Source organism: Otolemur garnettii, unplaced genomic scaffold, assembly GCF_000181295.1.
Source record: "Otolemur garnettii isolate 467f Iridium unplaced genomic scaffold, OtoGar3 scaffold00018, whole genome shotgun sequence".
NCBI classification, from domain to species: domain Eukaryota; kingdom Metazoa; phylum Chordata; class Mammalia; order Primates; family Galagidae; genus Otolemur; species Otolemur garnettii.
The window spans coordinates 22,570,449-22,581,504 of record NW_003852413.1 but is presented as its reverse complement, the minus strand read 5'-3'; the positions used below and the strand labels follow the sequence as shown (position 1 = coordinate 22,581,504).

Below are 11,056 nucleotides of genomic sequence, written 5' to 3'. Positions count from 1 at the left end.
AAAAAAAAAAAATCTTGGAGTAAACTAGCAAAGCCACACACTGAGCTCAGGGGACTCTCCGTTTCATCCCATCGCGGAGATGGCACAGAACAGGAATGAAGCCACCTGGGGCGTGGAAAAGCCTAAGCACAGGCGAGGCTTGGCCACTCAGTCCGCGGGGCCTGGAGCAGCCGGGTTCCAGGACTCATCGCGGCGGCAGTGGCGGCGGCTCACAGAGGCCTCCCCAGACCTGTGTTCTGGGAGGGCGGAGAGAGGATGCCCCGCCCAGATGACATAGGGAAGGCGGAGCCAGGAAGGTCACTTGACCTCTCCGAAGCTCAGGGAAACAACCCCACCTGCCTCCACGAGACGGTGCTGTTGAGTTGCTTTGCTGCTCTATTGTTCAGATAAGGGGGCAAGGTGGGGCAGTCTCACTGGTGTCAGGGCTGCGGGTTCAGGTCTTGGGTTGGGTGCATGTCGCTGCCAGGGGACAAGATCATTGGCAGGACTCAAATGATGTCTTCCTAGTAGAGTACGATTGGGGTGGGGGGTAACCCCAGGGGTGGAGAGTCCTCCCTACGCTCTGGGGAAACTGCCCCCTCTGCCCTTTTCCTCTGGGGCCTGAGAGTACAACGTGGGACCACCTCCAAGCCCCCCTGTCTGACTCCCCTCCCAGTTCTGAGCCTGCTTTCAGCAAGCTAGCCCCGGCCTCCATCTCTACTCTCAAGCAAGCCCAACTCTCCCTTGTATTCCCTTGACAGCAACCACTGAGGCAGAGAGGAAGCTCACTCGCTGCGCCCAAATCTCAGAAATCTCACATTTCTCTATCCCTTTACAGCCTATCTCCTTTGGGGATGGAAACTTTTGCCAGACCCCACTTCCAAGGTAGTGAGAGGCAACGGGGTTCTTAAGATGTCCAGAGCATGCTGGGCTTCCATCCCCACTGCTGACTGCCACTGTGCTCTGCCCTCTTTCCAGGCCCATGTGACCATCCATGGATTCTATGCCACACTTAAGCAAGAGGTTCACTGCCCAACTGGGAACCAGGGTCCATCATCCCTAGACAATCACAAGGTCCCTCCCTACTAGGATCCTATCACCACTAGGGCCCACGAAACCATCCCTTCCCAATCTTTGAGTTTGCTCCCTCAACCCTTCCTCCTCCCTGATGCCCCTTGCACCTCTGAAACTCTAGTATTTCACACCCCAGGACAGCCCACCCTCCCCCAGGGACCACCCAAATCTACCCTTCTTGGTGACAAAACTTAAGTAAAAAGACATCCCAGTGTTTCAGGAACACAAAGCAGACCTCTCCTTCCGCAGGTAGAGGTGGGGAAGACAGAAACCAACAACACTTCATTCCTTTTCCTAATCATTCTCTCTCCTACACCATTTACAGAGTGCTGACTATGCATCAAGCACAATGCCAAACCCTCCGCCTGCGTGAGATCATTTAATCCTGCATTGGCCGTATGTAGCAAAGGCCCTTATTTCCCACCTTGTAAAAGAGGAACATGGGGATCAGGATCTCGCCCAAACTCTCAGGCTATTTAGCATAGGACTCCAGCCTGAGCTATCTGAATCCAAAGCCTTTAGACCCCTTGCCCAAACTAAGTCCTTCATCAATCCCAGCCCCACCCTTGACTTCCTCTAGAAGTTTCCTTCTGGAAGCCAAATGAATGAGCGAGTAAAACTGATACAGGACTATTCAACTCTTTCCTAGCTTGGGGCAGCGAGCCCCACCCACCTCTGGAATCTTCACTACTCACTCAGGTGAGGCTCCTCCTCTTCCCACTCCTTTACCAGACCTCCAAAGAAAGGAAAAGACACTCCCACCAAGAGGCGACTCCTACAACCCTGGCTCTAAAGGTTCATTTGCTCATCGGATTCTCTTATCAACCCCAAGAAGTAGGGTTTATCATCCTATCTATACCAGTGAAGAAAACAGACTCATATTTTTCCAAGGTCACAGCTGATATAGAACTGAGCCAAGGTTAGAAACTCATCTAAGAGCCTCTAAAAATGCCCTCATCGTGGATGGTTAGTCACCATGCACAAAAGGCAGCTCACCCAGTGTCACTGACACAGCTGTGCCTGGGCTGGCAGTATACCCGGCATTGGGCTATAGGCCTTGCATACATTCTTCCAGCAAATCCTCAGAAGCCCACAAGGTAGGTACTGTCATTATTGCCCATTTTACAGAAGTCGAAACTGAGGCTTGGAGGTGGTAATCAACTGGACCTAAATTAACTAAGTCTAAGCAGGATTAGACCAGCCCTGGGGCAAGAGTAGATAAGAGGAGAGAAAGAATGTCAGTGAAGCTTGAACCCAATACATACTTATAAGCTTGAGTTCTTATCTTGGGTTCACAGATCTCCATGGAAGAGCTTCAGGGGACCCATAAAATCCACAAAGTTGCGTTATAATGCAAATCTATGTGTGCTTATTTGAAAGTAGGGAACAGGGGAGGAGATCTATAAGCTTCAATATTTTCTCCAAGAAATCCCTGTTCAAAAATGTTAAAAATGCTCAAACTAGCACAGTGTCCAACACATAAAGGCACTCAATATCTGGCAAATGAATGAATGAGTGAATGACTGAATGTTCTTCCTTGCCCTAAGAGACACCACTTGTGACCGGGTACACGTGTCTATCTGTATCTTCTGAGATGGTGAAAGCCATCCTGGGACCTGAGCCCAACCCACCCCCAGGCCCTTTCTCCCAGTCCCAGAGGCCACAGCCAGGTGCTATGATAAGTTCCAAAGACATGCTTCTCCCGCCTCCTCCCCACCTCCACACCTAACAATGACCAGGCAGAGACAGAATTGTGCAACTCAGATCATGAAGCATGTATTGATTGCCAGGCGGGAGGAAGGGTGAAAATAGGGTCCAGGTGTGAAGTGCTTGGGAGGCAGGAGAGAGGATCCTACAGTGAGATCTGGGTCCATGCAAGGGGTCTCCTAGGCCTGAGCAGTGCTGGGCAGCCTCAGTTCTTGGTGCGAAGGACCTGCTCGTGGGTGGACACCACCTTGCCATCGTGCACATCTACAACCTTGGTGCGGATCTGGCGGCTGGAGGAGGTCACTGGGGAAAAGAGAACAGAGAGTGTTAGCAGAGGCCAACAGTGGAGTAACCAGGAGAGGGGAGGCCAACAAGTTGAGGAAACTTGAACTGTTTCCATGTTGCTCTCTCCTCCAATTATGGCTTCACCCTGCTGTTGCCCAAGCACTATACCATCAACACACTTCTTTCAGATTATGGTCCTCAAAGGTCAGAGAGTGACTGAGATTTCTATGAGCTTAGTCCATGTCAACCCAATACATAACTAGTCTTGGTGGGAAGAGCCATGGAGGGCTGAGCCATTGAGGGCCCTGTCCTTGGTGCTGACATATAACCATGGGGTCTGCCACAAATGGGAGTTAAAGGTGGAGCCCATGCTCCTAGCCCTAGGGAGAGTTTAGAAATTGTCTTCTTCTACTTAAGGAGACTCATAAGAAATACTGAGTAAGACAGTATTGCTCAACTCCTCAAGAAGCCCCTAGGCAGTGCCCTAGACCACTGAGGTACACAGGATGGTCCTGAGCCCAGGCTTGACAAGGAGGAAGGTCTTACCATCTCTGGATGACTGAGAGCCAGAGGAGAACTGGGAGGCCAGGCTGTGAAGACAGAAATGGGCAGGACCATTAGACTCATGGTGGGACAGAGACTAAGCAGTGGGACTGGAGGAGGACTAGGCACTCACTGGGCGTCCTCGCCCTCCAGCAGGCGACGGTATGTGGCGATCTCCTGCTCCAGTCGTGTCTTCACGTCCAGCAGAATCTTGTACTCCTGGTTCTGCTGCTCCATCTCACAGCGCAGCTGAGCCAGCTGCTCCTCCACACCACTAATCAGCTCCTGAATCTGGGCCAGCTGCACGCAGTAGCGGCCTTTGGTCTCCTCCAGGCTGTTCTCCAGGGATGCTTTCTAGTAGGGTAGGAAAGAGGATCAGGCATCAGCGAGCATGGTCTCTCTCTCCCTGCCAGTCCCAGGCGCACCCCAGCTGGGCATTGCTCCTACCATGCTGAGCTGAGACTGCAGCTCAATCTCTAGGCTCTGCATTGTGCGCGGGAGCTCAGAGATCTCGCTCTTGCCACTCTGCACCAGCTCGCTGTTGGTGGCCACCTCACGGTTCAGCTCCTCTGTCTGCAAAAAAGAGAACACCATTCACACCAAAAAGCCCCAGAAGTCAGGTGATCTGGGTCCTTTCCACCCCAAATGACACCTACCTTGCTGAAGAACCAGTCCTCGGCGTCCTTGCGGTTCTTCTCTGCCATCTTCTCATACTGGTCGCGCATCTCATTCAGGATGCGGCTCAGGTCCACACCGGGCGCTGCATCCATCTCCACGTTGACATCTCCGCCCACGTGGCCTCTCAGGGAGTTCATCTCCTGCACAACCAGAGAACAGCTTCCAGTCAGAAGCCTCACTGGGGCAGCTGACTGGGGTTCCCTTTTCCAGTACCACCTCTTCTCTCCCTGCTATTCTTTTTGTTTTTTTAATTTAAGAGATATGGGGTCTCACTGTGTTGCCCATGCTGATCTCAACCTCCTGGGCTGAGGCAATCCTCCTTGATCAGCCTGCTGACTAGCTGGGACCACAGGCACATGCCACCACACCTGCCTCTCTGCTATTCTTTTAAGTAGCTTTTCCATTTAGCTCTCACCTCCTCATGGTTCTTCCTTAGGTAGGCCAGCTCTTCCTTCAGGCTCTCGATCTGCATCTCCAGATCGGCTCTGGCCAGGGTCAGCTCATCCAGCACCCGGCGCAGGCCATTGATGTCGGCCTCCACGCTCATGCGCAGATTCAACTCTGTCTCATACCTGGAATGACCCAGGAGAAAAAGAATGAGACACTCATCCTGTCCACACTGAAGGCTTTGTTCTCTTCCCCCTGCAGCTTCTCCCAGACTGGCACCCCGTGGGCGGTGTAGAGAGCCAATCTTGGAAATAGACCCAGTGCCCATTGATTGCTCAGATCTGAATATTCCTGCAGGCATGGGAATAAGGCAATTCACCAGCCTGCAGATTTCAGGAAAGGGTGCCCTTCTAGCTTCAGCTAACCAATAATTCCTAAGAACTCCAAATATGACTACCTCCTGCCCTACAAGGGCAAGTGGGCGAGCAGGAAGCTTCTCTCCCTAAAGCAGTCTTTCCCAAACCTGGCTGTGGATCAGAATCAGCCAGGTAATCTGCTACAAATAACTGCATCAAAACTCCAAGGTCAGGGCCTTGTCTTTTCACAAGCACCCGGGGAGGGGGGGGTTCATGCAGCTCTCTTGGCACTGGCCAGCTCTATTGAGAAATACTGCTCCAAAAGTGCCCCACTCTGGGCAGCCTGGATGTTCTGAGCCACCACTGCGAACTCACTTGGTGCGGAAGTCATCAGCAGCCAGACGGGCATTATCAATCTGCAGGAGGACATTGGCATTGTCCACAGTGGCCACAAGGATCTATGGGATGGAAAAGACACAGATCATTTGTCAAATGAATGCCATGAGACAGACTTCACTGCTACCGGCATCCGGCTTCTGTTTTCCTGTTCTTCTCTGAATGTTCTCCACTTCCCTGTGATCCTTGGCCACAGCAGTCTAGAGGAAAAGCCCAGGCAGTCCAGGTTTGGCCCAAGACTTTGCTAATTCATGGTCAGCAAAGGTGCTAGAAGCAGCCCTGGCCTTAAAATCAAAACCCCAGAGTTCTGGGCCCCGTTCTACACATGGACTTGCTGCAAAACCTAACATGGGCTTGGGGCTTTCAGGTTCCCACCTACAGATGAGAGGAGTGGCCTAAGGCTCCTGGCTCCCCTTTCTGACTGGGACTATCCTCTCTCTGCATTAGCCAGCTCTGTGGGTCCTTTGCAGACACACACTTTCCTTTCAAGCCTATGGGACATGGGATCTCAGGTGGGATTCTCCCAAGAGGTGAAGATCCAGGTGGGATTCTCCCAAGAGGTGAAGAGGAGATCCAGCTGGTCCAGAAGAATACACGGGAGGACTAAGAAGGCAGGCTGAACCCTGAGCCTGGCTGGGGTTCCTTCCCTCATCATGGAGTTTCCCTAATCCATGCAAGGCATCAGAACCAGGCGGGTGACATGGGGGTTGGGAGAAGGCACAATTCAGAGGGCACAAGCCCAACATGCTCCTTCTATGTCAGATGCATAAGGGCCACTTTGATCATATCTGTGGGGTTTTCATGCCCGCCTGGCTGTAGGGAGGGGCCAGCCAGCCCCAAGGCTCTTGGGCGGTGGCAGCCACAGCCTAGACTCAGGAGCTAATGAGCAGTTTGGGTGTCTAGCCTGGTCCCGTTACAGCCTCACTCCTCCCTTGTGCCAGAGAACAGGTAGCTGCCTCCTGTGCTGGAAGGTGGGGCTCAAGGGCTGTTGCCCTGGCTCTGCCATTTATTTGGTGTGTGACCTTCAGCAGGTCACAGCAACTCTCAAAGCTTCCACTTCTTCCTCTGTAAAATGTAAGAATAGGAATCACTGGTCTAGTCTGAGAATTAGAGGCCAGAAGAGTTTGAGAAGGTAGGGTAGGGACCCCATCTGCTCAGAGACCAGCTCTGTTGGGGGCACCCAAGCCCTCAGAAGAAGAGACCAGGGTGGAGTCTGTCCTGCACAGAAATCTAAAGGTGCCAGTGGCCTGAGGCATCTAGTGTTCCCAGAGTCAGGGAGCTGGAATGGCACCTCCTTCTGCCCAGTCACCCACCTTGTTCCTCAGGTCCTCGATGGTCTTAAAGTAGGGGCTATAGTCTTTGCTTTCAGCGGGCCGCTGCCTCTGATACCAGTCACGGATCTTCACCTCCAGGTCAGCGTTGGCCTCCTCCAAGGCGCGCACCTTGTCCAGGTAGGAGGCCAGGCGGTCGTTCAGGTTCTGCATGGTCACCTTCTCATTGCCCGCCAGGAGCCCGTCACCACCGCCAAAGCCACCACCGAAGCCAGCACCCAAGCCAGCACCGAAGCCACCACCAAGGCCACCACCAAATCCTCCACCAAAGCCGCTACCTAGGCCCCCACCAAAGCTGCTGCCGCTGCTGAAGCCACCGCCATAACCGCCCCCCAGCCCGCAGGCTCCCCCAGAGGAGAAGCGAGAGGTGGAGACAGACAGGCCCCCATAGGCACTGGGGGCCCGGCAGGACCCTCCAGCCAGGACAGAGGAGATGCGGCTGGAACCACCGCCGATGCCACAGGAGCCCTTCATGGAGCTGGAGGAGGTGAACTGGCGGCTGCAGGTGGTCATGGTGCTGAGGAGGTGAGGGAGTGAGCCAGCGAATTGACGGAGAGAAGAGAGGTAAGTTGGAAAAGGATGCAAGAGCTTTATACTCGTGAGTAGGGGGCGGGCCTGGCATTTTCCATTCCCCTTGGCTGTCATCACCCACAGGCTGGTGCCAACTCCCAACCAGATCCCGCCTCTCCTCCGCCTCATCTTGTCTGTCATATTTTACTGGAAACTCATTGTTTGAGGTGTTTTTGGCTTTCTTGTCCTGCCAGGCGTGATTCACGCAGGGAGGTGTGGGCCTGCAGGCTACACTTTCCCATCGGACCCTGGGAGCCGCAGCCTTCCGGAGCCCGCAACCCAGACTCAGGCAGGGTGTTCAAGAACAGGCCTCTGTGCCATTAATCTGGTGACCTGTGGGTTCCCCGCTGCCTGGATCGGCCTTCTCCCTGCACTTAGAGGAAGCCCACCACTGCAGGGGGCTGACACATGGCTGGAGGAGCACCTGCACGGCCAGGTGACCTGGGCACAGGCACTCCATTCTCAGCACTGCCACCCAATAAAGGACACAAGCAGGTCTCACAGACCTTCCCAAGGCTGACCTGTTAGGCTGTGCTATGGGGCCTGTCACATTCTTGCAACACACCCAGCCAGTCAGGTGGCTCAGACCTCCACTCTGACACCCTCACTGAAGGGAAATCCAGGCAGCTCTCCCCTGCCCTGGGCATGGGCCCTAACTAATGTCCTCCGTAAAGGGAGGACCTCACATCTCCCATATGACTGCAGCATTGGCTGCTCAGTCTGGCCAAGGACAGGTACCCTCATCACCACAGCCAGAGACATCGGGGAAGAGCATGGAGTCCACTGAGTCCTGGCTCTGCCACTTAGCCAGGACTTGATAATTCTCTGAGCCTTGGTTTGCTCATCTGCAAAGTGGGAGTAAATACCAACCACTCTGCCTGCTTCAGTCAGCTCCAAGAATCCCACATGACAACATAGATAAAATGTTTCCTAACCCAAGGGGGCATGAAGCTTGGTCAGCATGCTGTAGCCCAGCGTCTTGGCCCCATAGGGAGTGGAGCAGCACCTTACTAGATCAAACCAAAGAGGGAGACTTTTTGCTTCCAGCCCCAGGTTTGTCAGACCCCAGAGCAACCCCAGCGTGGGGAAAAGTCTGGTCCAGCCATCCTCACTGAGCCCTTGTGGAGTTGGCCCCAGGGATGGGTCTGGGAAGGATGCAGGCATGGGGCAGGGTGTGGCCAGGGTATGGCCAGAGTGGACATATGGGTCCCCAACTCTCAGGGTCCTGAGGGTCACTGGACATTTCCAAGCGTCCATCTGTTCCTGCTTTAAAGGTTTGTATATTAAGATCTCAACTATATCACGCTCCCAACAACCTCCAAAAGCAACGCCTCCCAGCCCCCTCCGCACCTCCCATCAGCCCCTCGGCTCCTCGGACCCCGGCAGGCATGTCGGGAGGAATGCAGTCGTGTCTGGGGCTGCCTGACACATCCTATCTCCCCAGACAGGCCCCAACAGCCCCTGCTGGAGGCTCCAACGCTCTTCTTAGGATCAACTGCTCCCAAAGAGGAAGCAGCGCCCTCCCCCAGCCACACCCCACCCCCTTGACCGTCACCAAAGCAGAAGTCAGGGAGGTTCCCCCCCCCCAGTCATGGCCCAGGAGTTCAGAAGACAATGCTGAGACAGACACTTGAGGCTGCGGGCTCCCCAAATCTGCCTCGGCAAGGACTCTCGAGGATGTGAGTAAGCCAGGGCCCCACCCACTGCACCGCCCCTGACAGACACTCCTAATCTCCTTCTAGAAAATGGTCCCCCCACCCTGGCCCAGCCCTACAATTTCCCCAGTGAGAGGCAGCACGGATTTTGGCTGAGGGACAGAGGCTTTTGTTGGAGACATGCTGCTGTTGGTTGTGAGTGGGTGTGGGGTGCAGGGTGGGGGTGGGGGCTGCTTCCTGGAGAAAAGTGCTGCGTCCAGAGGGATCCCAAGCAGCAGCAGAGGGATCCGGAGCAGGAGCAGAGTACAGAGCCCCAAGCCAGTGCCCCCCACCCATCTCCCTCCTCTGCAGGGACCAAGCATAGGTTCAATGAAAGCCAAAAGACACTCCTTTCTCCCCCGCTCCAGGGGGAATCTAAAAGATAAAGCTGGTAGAGAGCCACAACACATAAACCCCTGTGCACAACTTATAAAGACACCTTTGCTGGCCTCTGCCTCCAGCCCCAGCATGGACTCTGGAGCCCCAGCATGGAATACAAGTCTGATCTTCTCCCCCACCTGGATTAGGGCCCTGGCCCAAGCTAGAGCTTGAGGCCAACACCCCTGCCCTGTAGAAATGGACTCAGTGACCAAGGAGCTACCAATGACCCAGCCAGACAGGGGACAGAGATTCAGAGGACAGCACTCTCCAGTCTCCTCCCCGGTGCCACAGAGGCCTGATACTCATGACATTTCAAGGGGAATGTCTGGGGCAGCAGGTGTTAATGGGTTGGGGGCATCTGCCTGCTGGACCTGGAGCACCCATACACCTGGTCTTCAGGAGGGAGCTATTCATAGACACCATGGTCTGACCCTCCCTCCCACCTGCCTCCAGGTGGGGGTCAGGGAGGAACCCAGGTGGAGCCTCTTGTGGTCAGCTTGTCTCCTGGCACCGCCCAGCAGCAGAAAGACTTCTGCCAATCCAAACAGGTGAGGCGGCAGGGCCAGGCAGCCCCTCACAGAGCCCACATTGTGTTCTGGAGACCAGCTGGGCGCTAGAAGGGGGGGGGGCGCCTAAGGGAGGAGGGGCCTCAGGACAGGAGGGAGGCATGGCCCCTACCCTCAGAGCCCACGGGCTAGTGGAAGAGACTGTCCCTCCCTGTAGAAAGCCTCCAGCCTGAAAGGGAAAGGGAGACACACTTCAAAATTATTTAAGATATGAACAAATATAAGAAAAGTGTGGACCATGTCCATTAGTTTCCCAGGGCTGCTGTTATCGATCTCTACAACAGAAATGTATTCTGTCACCCTTCTGGGGTCTATAGCCCCAAATCGAAGTGTTGGCAGGGCCATATTCCCCCTGAATACTCTAGAGAAGAATGTGTCCACATCTCTCCCAACTTCTGATCCCATGGCTTGTGGCAGCATCACTCCAATCTCTGACTCCATCTTCATGCAGCCTTCATCTCTGTGTCTCTGCATTTCTTTTTCTGTCTCTTGTAAGGACATTCCTTGGATTCAGTGCCCATCCCTAATCCAGTGCGATCTCATTTCAAACCTTACCTTAATGACATCTGTAAAGACCCTATTTCCAAATAAGGTCACATTCAAAGGTTCCAGGTGGACATGAGTTTGGGGGATGCTATTCAATTCACTCTACTATGGAACAGATGGGTGCTAGCCCCATTGCAGGGCCAGTGGTGAAATCTTGCTGGGGAGATGGTTGAGATAAGATATGGGCGGCCTAATCTGGAAGGCTTCCGGGATCTGCTTTAGCTCGGCACCCAAGTGTGCCGGGAACTGGGCATCAGGGAGGCTTAGAATTCTCAGGTCTTAGGTCCATGCTTTCTACCACCCAGTTTCTCTGGCTTCTTCAAACAGCTAGCTGCTCTACAAGAGAGCTTTTTTCTCTTTTAACTTTTTATTTTGAAATAATTTTAGACTTTTAGAAAATGTTATGAACTAGTAAGAGAGTTTATGTGTATGGAAGCCCTTCACTCAGCTGCCCCTAATGTGGACATATCGCGTAAGTGTGGTCTAATTTTCAAAATCAGTAAATTAACATTGACACAATACTGTTCATTAACTATAGGCTTGAGTGAATTTCTACCAGCATT

At 53.7% G+C, this 11,056-nt stretch overlaps 1 protein-coding gene across 3 annotated transcripts; it reads right to left on the bottom strand.

Annotated features, from left to right (window-relative positions):
• Positions 1–2,807: 2,807 nt before the first annotated feature.
• On the bottom strand, positions 2,808–7,293 carry LOC100966750 (keratin, type I cytoskeletal 14). 3 transcript variants are annotated; one of them, XM_003786370.2, is made up of 9 exons: positions 6,719–7,293; positions 5,385–5,467; positions 4,682–4,838; positions 4,245–4,406; positions 4,036–4,161; positions 3,722–3,942; positions 3,681–3,685; positions 3,592–3,635; positions 2,808–3,063 (listed from the first exon to the last, which is right to left on the bottom strand). In XM_003786370.2, exons 1-9 carry the CDS (start codon positions 7,247–7,249, stop codon positions 3,061–3,063), a joined length of 1,332 nt encoding a protein of 443 aa, XP_003786418.1. In that variant the 5' UTR covers positions 7,250–7,293; the 3' UTR covers positions 2,808–3,060. The 3 variants fall into 3 exon arrangements, with proteins under 3 accessions (XP_003786418.1, XP_003786419.1, XP_023366903.1); XM_003786371.3 differs by lacking the exon at positions 3,681–3,685 and having other exon boundaries at positions 6,719–7,249; XM_023511135.1 differs by lacking the exons at positions 2,808–3,063; positions 3,592–3,635; positions 3,681–3,685 and adding an exon at positions 3,454–3,466 and having other exon boundaries at positions 6,719–7,031; positions 7,149–7,249.
• Between the last annotated feature and the right edge of the window lie 3,763 nt (positions 7,294–11,056).